The following is a 15850-nucleotide window of genomic DNA, read 5'->3' as shown; positions in this document are numbered from 1 at the left end:
TACTGTTTTACTTAAGCGAATGGCACTCCCTGAACAAACCAAAATAACCCTGTGCACCCGGAGGGTGAACCAGACCCAAAGAAGGCCCCGAACAGCTGCAACGGTACTTGATCTTTTATTATGGACAGCAGGTAAATACAAGATTCTGGTGGGTGAAGGACAGGGGCTATGCCGCAGCGAGGGGTTCACGAAAGCCAACAGGAGACACAGCAGGAGCTGGAGTGGCAGCAGGATGGGGAGCAAGGGCTCCCCCAGCCCTGAGGGGTCCCCCCAGCCCCACAGCTCCCTGAACAGGCAACCCCACACCCGGCCAAGCAGAGCCTTCGCCCAGCAAATGCCATAGGGGACTATTTCAGGTTACAAAATGAACAAACAAAAGCCATCTACACGCATTTACAATGTCCCCCTCCTGCTGCCAGCTAGCCCCAGATGGGAGTCAGGGCTGGGGGTGTGCCCAGCCCCCCAGAGCAGGTTGCAAAGGGCAGAGTTGCGGCCAGAGGGGACAGTCCTCAGCATTAAGTGCCAGCACCAGGGGCTGCCAGAGCGGCGCTCTCAGCCCCATTGTACAGCAGGATCGCCGAAGGGCCTGCTGGCCATTGGCTGGGATGATGGTCCTGAAAGGTGGGACATCCCCGTGGGACACGCACGCCCTCCACCAGGGCAGACGGACATCAGTATCCTGCTGCGATCTGGTGCCTGCAGGAGAAAGGCCAGCTTCGCACCAGGTTCTGGGGCTCCTGCTGACCATCTTTAGCTAAAAACCTCATCAGGAGAGCAGCATCTCAGCCACCTCCTCCTCTACAGGCAGGAGAGCCAGGTCTGCCCTCCAAAACCCTCCCCACGGGAAGGAAAAAAAGAAGTAAAGTTACAGCAAAAACAAAGGGGGTGGTTCTGGCCTGGGGATTGATCTACAATCCACCGTAAAAAACGAGCTCGAAACAAAACGCATCATTTACTCTTTGATTTGTACAAAATAACAATAAAAATAATAATAAAAGGTGCTGGTGGCCCCTGGCTCGCAGTGCCCCACTGTGGGGGGGGTGGGTCTCAGTAGGCAAAGATGACATGGTAGGTGACTTGATGCCCATTGTCCCAGGCATAGAGCAGGCGATCCTTAGGGTTATAGTCTATCTGCGTGGTGTAGGCATACTCATTCTCAAAGAGCAGCCGGGGGATGATCTGTGTGTTGGTATGTGTGTCAAAGGCATAGGAGATGTTGGCATTCCTCTTGTTGTAGCTGTCAACTGCGTACAGGACCCCGCAGATGACAAAGCAGTTCCCGTAGAAGTTCTTCCGCAGCCCCGTCCGCCACGTTGTCTCCTTCTGGGTGCTGAGGTCGGCTGCGTTCAGCTTGCTCAGCACAATCACCTCCTGGTTGAAGCCCTCATAGCTGATGGCCGGGTAGATGATCCACAGGCCGTTCTCATCCACGGCAAAGTCCACGTCCGAGTGGCCTCGCCACCGCCACGGGGTGGACTCCTCATAGGCCACGTCGTGCAGCATAGCCCAGGCGGCCACGTACCGCTGCTTAAGGTCGTATTTGATGATGTTGCGTGTGAAGGCTCGGTTGTAGTAGAAGGAACCATTGTAGACAACGTGTCCCGTCCCAATCCAGCTGTATGGGAGCTTGTAGGAGTTGCTCCAGCGACCTGCAGGGTGGAGACACCTTGTGGGTGAGACCTTCCCTTTGCTTTCAACAGAATCACAGAATGGTTGGGGCTGGAAGGGACTTCTGGAGATCATCTAGTCCAACCCACCTGCTAAAGCATGTTCACCTAGAGCTTTGGGGTTGGTGGCCCTGCTGCCAGCACCCCTTGCCCCCAGTCCTGCCTGCACTCCTTCCCTGGCCACAGCCACAAGCCGGCGTGGTGACAAGCATGTCCAGAGCCACCACAGGCAGCCTGACCTGCCCCGTGCTCTGAACCCCACACACTAGGTACAGCTGTCCAAGGGTGGCAGGTCCCCCACAGCGTGGCTTCCCAGGGAATGGGGACGCTACTTGGACCAGCCAAGCGATGGCCGGCACAGCATCGGGGATGGCGCAAGCCCACCTTGCTTGAAGTTGTCCAGGTTCCTGAACTCCACCAGTGTGTTCCCGTAGTAGTAGTTGGTGACGTAGATCCGCTCCTCCCTGGCCAGGGGGTCCTTCATCCAGGCCCCCTCGTTGCGCCCATAGGTGTTCTGGGTGGTGGGCCCTGAGATGGTGGACAGCGTGTCCTTGCAGCGCCCTGCATGAGCAGAGAAAGGCTTGTAAGGCCCAAGTAAGGGTGGCCATGTTCTCCCTGATCCTGCTGGGAGTGTGCGGGCATCACCCCCACTCCAGCCCCCCCAGCAGGTACCCCCGCTGCCTCGGCCTGGTCTCAGCCTCACAAGGCCTAGCAGCTCCGGCCAGATTCTGCAAACATCCCCGACAGCCATGTCCCTGTCCCAGCAGAGGCTGCTGCCTGTTTTGGATCCATCCCCAGGGAGGCCTTTTTCTCCCCTGCCCGGCCCTTCAAACTAGGAGACTACAGTAGGTTCCAGAGCTAACAAATGAGTAAAGCTGGTGCCCCAGTAAAGTGCTATCCAGTCACCACCTCCATGACACATTCCACCTGTGACCAAATCAAGGTGTTCTACACTCAGCCCCCCCCCCCACATACAGCTGGATCGGTGCAGGACACGCAGGTACTCACCAATTATGTTCCTGATGTCCTCCTCCTCCAGTCCCTGCTTTGGGGTGGCAGGGATGGTGGGGCTGACTGGTGTTGCAGGGGTGCTCGCCTGTTCCCACGCTCCTGGGCTGCTCTCCAGGGAAGGGCTCATTGTCACGTCCCTCAAGGTCCCAGCAGTTGTGGCCATGGCAGGGCTGGGGACAGCGGTGGTGGCTGTGGGCAGGCTCTCCTTAGCTGTGGCCATGCTTTCTGTGGCTGTGCTGGCCAAGGCTGCTGGTAGCTGTGAGGTCCCCTCCTCTGCCAGCCCCACCAGGGCAGTCGTGGTCTCTGGGGTGGGGGTCAGCCGGCTCACAGCAGTGGGGTCCGGGGTGGGGCCCATGGAGGTGGCAGGGGACAGAGGCACGGTGGCCGTGGCGGCAGTGTCGGCAGCTGGCGGGGTGGTGGGGTCGCTGCCAGGCATGGGTGGCCATCCCACCGGGGAGGGCTTCCTCATGCCCTTGCCAGCCCTGGGGCTGGGCCTCAGGAGCTGGTCCTCGATCAGCAGGTCCACCGTGTTGTCCCCGCTGAACAGCTCGTCTGCTGCCAAACACAGGGACGGGCATCAGCCCCACGGCAAGAGGGAGCAGGTCCCCTAAGGCCCCTCTCTGCCTGCCCCACTGCTCTGGCTCCTCTGCCTGCATCTCCAGGCTTTCTCATACTAAATCCATGCAACTGTCCTCTTAATTTGCAGCCAGAAAAGGGCTGCACAATCAGCAGGGGTTGATGGTGCTCACATTAGGAGGTCGGTGAGACCTCATCACATCCATGTCCACCATCTCAGGCTGAGTGGAGTGGGAGGTGATGGAGAGTGATTGCACCCTGCCAGCTCCCAGAGATGGGGCAGGATGGAGACAGCTGCAGCACCCAGCCAGATCCCACCCACCCGACCCGGCTGCCAAAGCGGGAGCATCATGGGGACCACTCAGGTTTCCAGCCAACTCGGGTGCCCTGTGCTCCTCCTCGTCTCAGGGGTCTCATGAGCCAGCCACAGCTCCGAGCTGCCTCCACCACCCCAGCCTCCTGGGATGCCACACAAACCTCCCGGGATGCCATCAGGCAGCCGGATTTGCAGGAATAACATATGTAATAAACCTGCATTTACTTTTGGAAAAGTGTTGGTGATGGGCATTTTAAGCCAAAGCAGTGACCTATGTCCTTAGCTCCCAGGAATTTTCCGTGCATAACAATGCTGCGCAACTCCCTCCCACAGGCCCCAAAGGCTGCACAGCAGTGAGATACAGATCCTCCCACCTGTCCCCACCTCCAAGCCCTCCTCCCCGAGGTGACCCCCCACAGGCTTTGCCCATGCGTTCCCAGGGGACAAGGCAGAATATGGGGGTTAACGCTGGTTTTGCTACAGGATGCAGCCAGCCATCCCACCAGACATGGCTGCAAACCCAACTCACGTTGCTCCTCAATGTCGTTCTCTGAATCGGTGGACTGAGCTTTGTAGTAGGTGACCCCTCGGACAATGGTGGGCTTGGAAGGAGGCCGGCTCCTCACATGCAGCTTCCTCTGCAAGAGCTGCTTGGGCTTCTCGTCCTCTGGAGAGAGGTGCAGCTCCGGGAGGGACTCGACAGAGTTGATCTGCTGGGAGATGGTTTCATCTTTCAGGAATCTTTCTTCGTACCTGCCCTGGAAGAGATGTGGGAAGTTGTTACAGGATGGGTCAGAACAGCCAAGTTTTGGGGGACAGGGCAGGTGAGGCTGGCCATCGAGCACTGGGTAGGATGCTCTGTCCTTCCTCCTTTCTCAAGGTCACCCTCAGTCACTTTTGCCCAGGGAAATGCTCCAGGACACAGTAGGGGCAGCAGATCAGCAGCATTGCCTCCACCTGACCTTCATGCCAATCTGCAAACCCAGGACCCAGTGCTTAGTAAGGCACCAGCTGTGGGAAGTGGGGTGCAGGATGTGTGAGCAGAGCCAGGGGACCCCGAGGAGGCATTAGAAAGGTACATCCCTGGATACCATCGCTTGCATGTCCACCCGCCAGACACCCCCTTGCACACCAGGGACTGGTGCCGGTAGCTGGTCCCTAGAGAACATGCAACATGCACCCAGCTTTGGTGTAGCAGAGAGGCTGAAGACACCTTCCCAGCAGGGCTGGGAACCCCCAGGACAGGGACTGGGAACCCCCTGGATAGGGACCAGGAACCCCATGCTGAAGCAGCCACCAGCTGCCACAGCTCATGCCTGAAGGATTTCATCTCATTAAAGGAAATCGGAAAGACAGCCCAAAGGTTGAAGTGCTGCCCGTTTGGCTGAGAAGACAGTCCCAGGGTTCCTTTGCAGCCCTGCTGCAATTAACAGCGAGAAAAGAGGAACACTGGGAAATGAGGTCACTCGGGGTAATAAAAGCCCCACGTTTGCTCTCCTGCCTGGCCAGGCTGGCTCCTCTCCAGTGGGCAGCGGAGCTCCTGCTCAAGTTACGGCCTGGGGAGCCGGGGGCGAGGTGCTGGGAGCGCTGCTGGACACCCTCTGCCATGGGGTACAGCCCCCCTGAGCACAGCACGCCGGCACATCACAGCCAGTGCCGTTTCCCCACCCACTGACCGCCAGCGTGTCTGGGAGTCCCCCTTTATCCCCACCAGGTCTCATGGAGCCCATCTCTGCATAGGACCCACAATGTCTGGTCCTGGTGCCAGGAGGCCCACGTGTGGGCTGTCCTCAGGAGCCGAGCACCCCTCTTTGGAGCTGGAAATGATGCAGCAACTGTTCCCCCTTCCCCAGACACCTCTTCCTGCCCTGAAGGCAGGATGCTCCAGCAGCCACCCAGCATGGTCCAAAGCAGTGTCAGGCCACCCTAGATTGCACCACCGAGGCAGAAAGGGGGTCAGGACACCCTGGGTGAGCCTTTTCCCAAAATACCCCTCTTACCCCTCTCGGGGGCAGCACAGAAACCATTGCTCTGAGCAGAGGATGTCCCCACGCTGTGAAGACCCCACAGGGACCCCCGTGCTGTGGGGCTGGGCACTGGAGCCAGTGGGACACCCAAATCTCTGCCCGGAGCCAGCCAGGCGCAGGCGCTGGCTGGGGAGGGGTAATTGCCTGGGAGGGAGGGAGGGCGACAGGCTGTCCCTCCACCGAGCCCCCAAGCCCTGCTAATCAAAGGCTCCGCATTTCCCAGCGCTTCCCAGCTGGCCCCACAATGACATCACTCTTTCCGAGCAGCACAGCCGCCACTGACCTCAAAACCCAACAGCCCCGCGGGAAGGAGGGAGGCCGGGGAGCAGCCTGCTCCTCTTCCCTCCTCCATCCTGGCAGCAGCTGGGCTGTGTTGAGAAGCAGGCTGGAGCCGGAGACACAGAAACAGGGTCAGGTGGAGCAGGGAAGAAAATGACCCTGGGCTGGTGGCCTGCTGGTGGCCACATCCAGGGACACCCCCCTGGGCTGGCTCCTGGGTTGGCAGTGACCTTGAGCCATGCCACCGTCGGTGCGGCCGTACCTCTGTGTGCATGTAGGCAGCCTCGGCGTCCCGCTGCAGCGAGCTCTCGATGTCAGCAAGGCTGTTGGTGATGAGGCGGGAGCAGTTCTCCCTGTCCCTGCGGTGTGGACCCTCCTCCACACTGGCTCCTGCCTGGTTGGCTTCCTGCGAGAAGTTCCTGGCCATGCCCTAGGAAAGCAAGAGAGGAGATTTTACCACTCACGTAAAGACAGGGGATGCTCCACAGCCACCAAATGGATGCTCCACAGCCAGCAAGTGCTGTGCTCCCACTCTGGACTTCTGGGCTTCTCTGTGGAGCTGGGCACTTCAGTTGCTAAGAAAGTGCCCCTGACCCCAGTGGGGTCCAGAAACCCCATCCCTGGTGTGCACATCCCAGACCCACTCTTTGCCATGGGGCCCCATGGAGCAGAAGAGTGGACTAGAGGTTCTTCAACACCCATCTTCAGCCATGCTCACCAGCTGGTAAAAGGAAGAGAAGACAAGCTTAAGTCCCAGTCTTATGTCTTTGCCTGTACTAGTGAGTTCTTCTCCCATTTATTAATCCCACTTTCCTAGCAGGGTCCCATCCTGGCTGGCCACTGCCTTCTTGATCCCTAAGGCAAGTCCTCAAGGTTGGCATCACCCTTGTCTGGTTTGGAGCAAGAGAAGCATGAACTTTCCCAGCTGCCTGCCAGCTCCAGACACAACAGCACCCCTCAGGGCATTGGGACATGGCTCCGGGCTCTTCTCCCCACCCTGTCCCACTGCCCAGCCATGCAGCTCCTGAACTCAGGGACGGCTCCCGCTCCCCACCCTTCACTCTCACTAAAGAGAGGGAGAATCTGGGGAAACAGAGAGAACCAGGGACCCTCAGAGAGCTGTCCTGGACCCAGAGGGAGCTGGGTGCCTTCACAGGCACACCTTGTCTCCAATGGGTGGTTGTAGTCTCTGCTCATCACTCCTTGGTCTTTTATATCTTAAATGGCAACTGCTTTGAATAGATGGTACATCAATCACTTTTGCACAGAGAGTGGGGGTGGTTCCCCCTGATCTTTCATTTTCAATCTGTCCTGCCATTAATTTCTCCTAAAGCCCACCATAACCTCCATCTGCGACCTCAAAATCGCCAGCTGATGCAACAGCTGCAAGCTAAAGACAAAGCAGAGAAGCTGCCTCGCTGGAGAAGGCACTAGCTCTGCAGACCAAGTGTCCCTTGACTGTCACCTTTTGTATAAAATACCTGGTTATCCTGGAAACAACTCGCAAACTTTCTCATGTCTGCAAAAATACCATCCTGAGCTCAGTTAATCCCCAGCCCTCTCCATGGATTATCTGAACTCCCAGTCTCTATCCAGGAACTGTGAGTCTCAGCTTTATCATGCAATTTTAAGGCTGAGTCCAGTAACACAGGGACTCTTCAGCAAGCATTTTGCTGTACTAAGAAAAGGAACGGGATCTCACGATGCTCTCCTAGGAGCAGAAGCAGCTTCAACACCCTCCTCCTTTCGGGATGATGGCTGATTCCAACAGCCATGGACCCTTATCACTTTTTCAATGTAATGTTTGGCTTATGACCTGCTCAGGGATAAAATCTGTCTCCCCTTGAGCAGGGAGGCACCACCACAGCCTGGTCTGTGATTCTGCTTCAGGCTGCTCAGCTGCCTTGCTGGGGAGCAGCTGCCAAAAGCATGCCCACCCGGGAGGCCAATGCTTTGAAGCGATGCCAGGCTCTTGTTCAGCATCTCAGCTGTCTGTTGTATCAGATCCCATGACTGATACAGGGTGTGATCCTCCTCTCAAGAGGAATTTACATGCTAAGCCAGCAGCAGGAAGCATTTCACACCTGCTGCCTGCACTGCCTGCACCAGCTCTGTCCTGCTCCAGCAGCACCGGGGAACCTCCATCTCACCCAGACCTCTCCTGTCCTTCCCCATCCCGTCCGAGTGCCTGCAGGCAGCTTCAGCTGCTTGTTACATGATACTGCAGCCCCGCTTCTAGGAAATTAAAGACCCAAATCTGTGAATCCCCCCCTCTCAGACCTTCACTGCCCCATCTCTGGGCAAACTACTTCAGCCAGACCGAGCTTTCTGCCCTTCTGCCTCACTGCAATGGGCTGCGAGCAGAGCAGCTATGTTGCCAAGTCACCATGATGTGCCCAGACAGACAAGTGCCACCAGCACTGCTGGTGCTGAACAGACAGGAACACTTGGGTACCAAACAGCACAGTGAAGTAACCACTTGTGCCATTTTTCAGTACCCAAACCCCAACACTGACCTTCCCTTAGCCTGCGAGTCAACCACGAGCCAGGTCTTTGAGGAATCTGCACTCCCTGCTCACCAACTGTGGCCATGCCACTCTAGTCTGACCCGCTTAAAGGTAACAATATCTATCAGCATGACTTTCAGTCAACTAGTTCCAGTTGCCCAGGGCAGGGCTCAACCCAACACCAGACCCAGGGCTACCAGTGCCACTGGAGAATATCCTAAACCACAGGAAGAGCGTGGGATTGCAAACAAAAACATTGGTGCTTCGTTATTTTTAGACCTCAAAAGCCCTTTTCCCCTCTTTTGGGTCAATCACTGTGCTTGGAAACCCAGAGTCCCCCAGGCAAGCGCACTCCTCTCGGCTGTCTCTTTCCTGACCCCGGGATGGAGCACGCCGTGCCTTGCCGAAACACTTCGCAAGTGGAATTTTGGCTTTATAAATCATCGCCTCTTTGCTCCTGGCTGCAAACAAGTGGGACTGCTCTGCTCCAAAAAGAATGTGGAATTACTGTCCCAGATACAGACCACGGGAGAAAACTCCAGTATTTAATCTGGCAACCTGTTGCTACATAGCTGAGCAAAGCTCAACAAACTGCAAACCCTACATTGTGCTATCCAAAGAAATATTAAACTGTATGGAAGTGAAAATTATTTCACTGGAAGTCTGCTTTACAAAAAGCAGGAGGTACTTTATCTATGTTTTTAGCAGTGCTGAGGGCTCAGCTCTTTTAAAACACATCCCAATATATAACTTTATCCTTAAGGAATTTGACCTCCTTGGCTACGAGCAGTCCTGGTGAGCGTGTCCCGGTACCAACCCTGAACCGCTCTCCCCCACATCAAGGAGCACAAAAGCACCTGGTTGAGAGCAACTATCTCACCATCACAGATGTAAAACTAAGAAGAGGAAAAACTTAACAGCACACTCTTTGGACCCCAAGGAGATGCTGGTCCTGGTGAGGCCACAGCTGGGATCTTGCACCCAGTTTGGGCCACGAGAGATGAGGGAAAGTGAGAGGGTCAGAAGACAGTAGGCACTGCTGTGAGGAACAGTGGAGATCAACTTTGGGGAGCCTGGGCTGGTCTAGTTTGGAGAGTTCAGTGTGGTCTAGCTTGGAAAGTTTAGTCTGGTCTACTTTAGTTTCAGCCAAACAACTAATCAACATTTCTTCCAAAAGGAATGAGGCTCTGAATGCGCCAGAGGTACCAAGGGATAGACTTGAGGCGAGTCCCACTGAAGGCAACAACCCTGAAGTGGAGCAGGACTTCTCTTACCTCCTCAAGCTTTTCCACCCGACCCACAAGTTTGGTTGTGACTGAGTGCAGTTTCAGAAGGTCCAGGCCATAAAAGGCACTTTCCAGCATCTCGACGATGGAGGACAGCTGTAAGGCAAAAGGAGCACACCATCAGTCAGGGGCACTTGCTGCAAAGTGCCTTGCATGGGTTTTACAGCTGAAAAGTCAAGGGTAATGCATGCATCTGAGCACAAGAAGTTTATTAAAATGCAAGTTTTTCCTTATACAGCCCTGCCACATCACTGCTGCAGTCAGGAGCAAAGCTTGCAGAGCTTCAGGGGTTCAATAACATGTTTTGGGTGCTGAGGATTAGTAAGGAGAGCACTGCCCTCCTTGCCAGCTCTGAGCAAGCTCTTTCACACTCCCAAAGGCTTAGCTGCCCCACTAGTGATGTGACTGGCAACAAGCAAACAGCAGCTCACATAAAAAAACTGTGTTTGACATCAAACTCTGAGTTCATGCCACCAATTTTTTTTTTTCCAGTAACAAGAAGAAACTTGTTAAAAAGTTTTAAAATGTTCACAAATGCAAGAGTGAAGCAACTGAGATTCAGTGCCAGCCTGGTAAGACTTTGCTTCCCTAGAGAACAACTTTGTCAGCAGAATGTTGCCGCCTTCTTCAGCCTCCCATTTCACAGATGCACTGTATTTAACTCCTCTGCTTCCTGCAGTGGGAAGTGTTGCATCCCCGCATCCTGCCAGCATCAGCCCTTGCTCATCAGTCCTTGGGATCCAGACAGCAATACCCTTGTTCTGCATTTCGTACGGTTCCTGGTGCTCATTTTGCAGAGGACAGATCCGAGCCAGGCACCGGCTGATGGGGTTATCCCCCAGGCCATCCCCTGCCTCAGCTCCCACACGCACCTGCTCTCTCCAGTCCCACATGTCCACACATGTCCCCACACATACAGCACGGTACTGCGAACCTTACAGCCCTGGCAGCTGAGAAGTATTTTCAGTGCATGGGAATTACTACAAGGCAGTGACATTTTCTCCCAGCAGCTACAAACTGGTCAACAGAGCTCCATAAACATGGGAGAAGTGCAGGCAGCGCTGCTGGCAGCACTCTGAGTTTTCACCCCAGCCTCTGCAGTCACCCTGTGGAGTTGACAGCAAAGGAAAGATTGTTGGGCCAGATAAAATAGCAGCATGAAAAGACAAGGGCTGTTTTATGGCTATGCATCCACTTTCCACCGAGAACTGGATGGAGATGACCGATACAATGCATGCAACCTGCCAGACAGCCACTGGAGACATGCACTTTCCCTCCAGGCTGGATAATTTCCATCAATGCACAAAGGTTGCAGACTTTATTAACCACCTTCAAAATCTTCCTGAACACCAACTTCTTGCACAGATTCTGTGTCCCAGACCCCCAAAACACACACCATGCCTACAAGCAAGATGCAATTTCAAAAAAATGGATCTTAGACTCAGCTACCCCTGCCAACACCAAGTTGTCCCTCCCCAAAAGACCATGCTGATGCATGCACTGACTCACTCTGTTTCCTTCCCATTACCCACTGTGGAGTTTGGTTCCAACTGTCTGAGGGTCTGTTCATTCCTGTGGGACCTTATCAAAGGCACAGATGGGACTGAAGCCTTCAGCTGGGAGGCTCAGTGCAGCTTCATAAAGCACAACAGACATAGAGCATGACTGACTCTACATGCTTCCTGCTGCTGGACCAGGCAAGAATGATGCTCATCAGACCAGCAAGAGTAAAACCCTGGGGGCTGTTAGGAACCACGAGGTGGTCTTGCCTGTCCCTCCCAGCCCCTGATGAGCACAGGAGCTGCTCCTCACAAGTCACATAAGAGCTGGAGCTGTGTCCTTTCCTATCTTCTCCTACAAGAGGTGTTTGTTCCCAGCGAGCCCAACCCCAGGGAGGGACTCTGTGCTTGGCGAAAAAGGCAGCCTGTTTCCACAGCTCCCACGGCTTGACTTTCACAGCAAAGAAAAACCCCACATGTGTGTATTTGGATAAACCTTGTGAAACCGCTTGGCTGCAGATCCTTGCGAAATGAGCGGGAAGCCTGGGCCAGTTCCTAGAGGACCAGCTTTCACACCACAGCTGGCTGTGAGCAGCTCCCCGGTGGGAAGAGGCAGCTGGAGCCAAGGGCGCAGCTCGCTCTGCTCTTCTTGCTGGCTGATGGGCTCTGGAGGGGACGGGAGAGAGGTGTGAGCTGCTGGTGGGGGACCTCTGCCTGCCTCCAGGCGAGGCACTTCAGGGGTGGCTCTGCCGCCCTGGATGGTGTTGTCTTCCCAAACCACAGAGAGCTCATGGCTCCTTATCTAAGGCCAGCTGGGACATCTTTGCTTCTCCTGCAGGCGAGGGACCACCAAACAACTCCGGACTGGGACTTCTCCTTCACTGAAATGATGGATTGTCTGCCTGTGCCTGTTTATCTTCCCTAGCTGCAGGGGAGCTTGGACAAGAAGCTGCTAACTGTCTGCAGTCAGACAAGATGAAACACATCCTCAAGCTCCAAATTAATTAGAACAAACCCACGGTGGTGGCCCGGGGGGGAAGGCTGCCCCACAGCACCCTGCACGCTGCCTGCCTTCCCACCTGAGCTGGGACCAGCAGTACTGCCCCAAGGTACGTCCCATCACCACCCACACAAGTGCCACCAGCACTCAAACTTCTGCTCTGGGGACTCCCCAGGGCTGGAGCAAAGCAGAGACCCGTTGGGGAGGATTTCTACTGCCCTACACAGGTAACACACCGGAAAACTCAGTAGGGTCTGATGCCAGCTGCTAGACCAGCAGCAGTAAGCATCCACGAAAAGTCATGAGACAAACACTGTCACATTTGGAAAAAAGGTACATGTTACTAAAGAGATAAAATACCAAATAATGTAGAAGTGGCAGCATTTAAATCAACAAAACCCATCCTGCCATCAGCCAGCTGTGTGACACAGCCTCACACTGACGCATCAGTGGCTTTAGGCCCACAGAACCCAAAATAGCTTTTTGCATGGATCCTCAGAAGTCCTTCTGTGTGATGGGAATGAGATCGAGCAGCTGTGGAGCAGAGCAGATCCGTCCCCCCGGGGACACTTAGCGCTGGACAAAGGGCAGGGAGCAGCCCAGTCCCTCCTGGGCTTCCAGCACAGGCAGCCACAGCAGACCCAGGCAGCACAGGATGAATTGAGTGAATCATCGACTGCAGCTGCTCAAAACAATCCCTTAAGCTGAGCTTGATTTTTATACAATACAGGCAGATATAAAAGTAACTATAGGATTTTTTTTTTTAGAAAAAAAAAAAAAGTTTAGGAAAAAGGTTTTATAGAAAACAATCGGAAAGAAAAGGCTTCGGAAGATCTTCCCCTCCCCAAAGACACCTGAATTCAAGCTGCTCTCCTACCTTCAGGTCGCTGCTCTCCGCCTCCCGCAGCTTCTTCAGCCTGAAGTCCCCCTCACAAGGGTTGAGGGCCGAGGGGGGGGCCACGCACGCACACTTGCAGCTGGGTCCTGATGTGATAGTTTCCACCGTGTAAAAGTCCTCTGCTCTGAAAGCGCCTTCGTTAATCCTTTGGCAGGCACCACGGCCCAGGGGTCTGACCAGACATTTACACCGACAGTCGGAGCCTTCAGACACAGCCTTCACCTTGTCATAGTCACCTAAGAGCTGAGCACAGAGCACTAGCAGTGAGCAAATTCCTCATCCTTGCTTCCCCAGCAAGGGACAAGGACACCCTGGACCTCAAGGTCCAAACGAGGACAATATGGACACCCTGAACCTTGAAGAAACTGGACAGCTCTTTCAAAATCTGCTGTCCAAGAAGTTTTCTAGAGAGTGCAGAGCTTTATGATCCCTACCTACAAGGGGAATACGAACTGGCTTCTTCCAACAGGGTATTTTTTATTCTACTTCGTGTAAAATGGACCTAATTTTAAATACAAACTGCACCCTGCTGTTTTCTAGTGCTCTGTATCCAGTAGACCCACTAGGTCACCTGCTACCCTGAGCAAGTTTTCTTTACACAGGTAAACATGGTAAGGGTGCGCTGAAAGGGTGACTGAAAGCCTTAAGCAGTGTAACCTGGTGGTGAAACAGTATTTCTGATTAGGCCCATACAATGCCAGGAATTTCCTTTACGGAGATTTGCAGACAGCACTTCTGAAAGCCCAAGCACAAAAATAACTTCGGCGGTATGTTTCCAATAGTCTCAACGTTAGCCATTTCCGAGGGCAGATAATAGCACACAGTCCAATCAGCCAAATCTAACAGAAACCTCCACCGCATCCCGCTGGCGGGGAAAGTCTGGATCCCTCCCCTCAGCACACAAAGAGGCTCCACCAATTCCTCTCCCAAGGAGTTCCCTATTTATTGAGTACCCCCTGGGAAACAATAGGATGGAGTCTGTGAACTACTCCCTGTTGTGCTTCAGTGGGTTCACTGTACCCCGGGCAATAAAATTCCCTGCAGTTGCACTCACCCAGCACTGCCAGCGAGTGCACAGCATCTCTCAGCACCATCGAGCATGTACATCCAGTATCACCCAGGGTGCGCACAGCATCCCCTGGCTGGGTACCGCAGCACACAGCAGCACCTCCCGCGGTGTGCGCAGCCCCGCGCCGCGGGTACCCAGCACCCTCCGAGTTGTCCAGCATCCCCCGAGGTGCCCCGCATCCCCCGTAGATACCTGGGAGAGGATGTTCTCCTGGTTGTCCGCCTCGTCCTGCAGCGGCTCGGCGGAGGGCCCGGCCGTACCGGTTGGGGGAGACCCTGCCCGGCAGCCGGCGCCCAGCACGGCCAGGCAGAGCAGCAACGGCAACGGCCGAGCCATGGGCGGGCGGCGGAGGGGGCCGGGACCGGGGCCGGGACCAAGGCCGGCGCGGAGCCGCCGCTGATCGCTCAGGTGCGGCGCGGCGGGCGGGGCCGGGATCCCGCCCCGGTCCTCCCTCTCTGCCTCCGGCCTTCCCTCCCTCTCTCCGGCCTTCCCTCCCTCTCTCCGGTTCTCCCTCCGCGGCGGGACGGGCCCCCGGGCGGGGCCGAGAGGGCGGCGGGGCGGGGACGGGGCCGCTCCGGGCGGCGCTTCCCACCCGTGGCGGGGGCTTTCCGCAGCCCACCCTTAGCCCGGCGGGGCGGCGGCCGTGCGTGGGACTGGTGCTCAAGCTGCCTCCGTGGGAAAGGGAGAGCCCTGTCCCAGGGGGAAGGCTGGGGCCAGGAGGGAGCGTGAGGCTGCGAGGACCTGGGCATCATCTGCTCGAAGCAGGTTGTGATGACCTACTGCACACAGGGCTTCTCTGGGGGGCCACCACCCACCTGGCAGCACATCTTCCCAAAATACCTGCATTGCCTTTCTGCACCAAGCAAACCTGCACATCCCACCCCTGGGAGTTTCCAGGGAGCTGGTGGGGGACAGAAAGCCATCTTTACAGCCTGCCTGGATCATTTTCCATCTCTGGTAACAGCCTGGCTCTCATCCTCTGCATGCTTTGGGTCATGGGGAAGCCATCCTGATAGCACAGCATGGCACACCATGCCTGCAGCTCTCCAGTAACACTGTGTGTGCTGGGGTCACACAAGCAGTTGATGTTTCCAAGACAGGCCCATAGCCATGAATGCAGACCTCTGCATTCTTACTGAAATTCGGGCTGACGCCTTTGTGAAACAGCCGTGCTCTGGCAGTCCTGTATCCTTCTGCACCTCCTGCCAAACGGAAATGTCCTGGACGCGCTGTTCCCGGGGAAAGCACAAGCACAGCATCCTCCACTGCGTAGGTGTCTGTACTGTGGTGATGATGTCTGGACCTTGCTAAATTAATGATGAAACCTGAGATTCCCTCACAAATGTACCGATGGCAATCAAACGCACGCCAGCACCACACCCCAGGTATTGCACAGGTTTCCATTTGCCTAAAAATCTGCCCACAGGTCAGAAAGAGAAACCACAAGCACAGTGGGTAGCACGAGAAGCCACACCAAGCTCTTGCTGAAGCAAGGCTGTGCACCAGCACAGCACCTCCAGCCCTTAACATGCATGTGTCCCAAAACCACCTCAAACCTGGTGCCTGCAGCTCTGGGACAAATCACATCTCTAGGGGGGCTCCAGCTCTCACATCCCATGGACAGGCCAGAGCGATGGAGCTGATAGACACACAGGAAACATCTTGCGTGAGAGAGGAAGTCACTGTGGCACAGGGAAGTTGCTGGCTCCAGGGCC

The 15850-nt window shown here is 55.5% G+C and overlaps 1 protein-coding gene across 2 annotated transcripts; it reads right to left on the bottom strand.

Moving 5' to 3' along the window:
• Nucleotides 1-96: 96 nt before the first annotated feature.
• OLFML2B (olfactomedin like 2B) lies at nucleotides 97-14660 on the bottom strand. Of its 2 annotated transcripts, none has more exons than XM_082052566.1 (8): nucleotides 14328-14660; nucleotides 13046-13309; nucleotides 9658-9765; nucleotides 6139-6306; nucleotides 4100-4328; nucleotides 2676-3230; nucleotides 2052-2228; nucleotides 97-1649 (listed from the first exon to the last, which is right to left on the bottom strand). In XM_082052566.1, exons 1-8 carry the CDS (start codon nucleotides 14469-14471, stop codon nucleotides 1048-1050), a joined length of 2247 nt encoding a protein of 748 aa, XP_081908692.1. In that variant the 5' UTR covers nucleotides 14472-14660; the 3' UTR covers nucleotides 97-1047. The 2 variants fall into 2 exon arrangements, with proteins under 2 accessions (XP_081908692.1, XP_081908691.1); XM_082052565.1 differs by having other exon boundaries at nucleotides 2676-3233; nucleotides 14328-14659.
• Between the last annotated feature and the right edge of the window lie 1190 nt (nucleotides 14661-15850).

Source organism: Streptopelia decaocto (genome assembly GCF_964273445.1).
Source record: "Streptopelia decaocto genome assembly, chromosome: 5".
NCBI lineage: Eukaryota > Metazoa > Chordata > Aves > Columbiformes > Columbidae > Streptopelia > Streptopelia decaocto.
Note: the sequence above shows the minus strand (reverse complement) of the source record. Positions and strands in the feature narration are given on the sequence as shown.

What these genes read in the sequence shown, in the direction of transcription:
- OLFML2B (XM_082052565.1), bottom strand. Translation starts at nt 14,471, where the DNA reads ATGGCTCGGCCGTTGCCGTTGCTGCTCTGCCTGGCCGTGCTGGGCGCC. An exon ending in CGGAGAGCAGCGACCTGAAG is followed by an intron (nt 9,766 to 13,045) that starts GTAGGAGAGCAG and finishes TTTGCCTTACAG; the next exon opens with CTGTCCTCCATCGTCGAGAT. An exon ending in GGGTGGAAAAGCTTGAGGAG is followed by an intron (nt 6,307 to 9,657) that starts GTAAGAGAAGTC and finishes TTGCTTTCCTAG; the next exon opens with GGCATGGCCAGGAACTTCTC.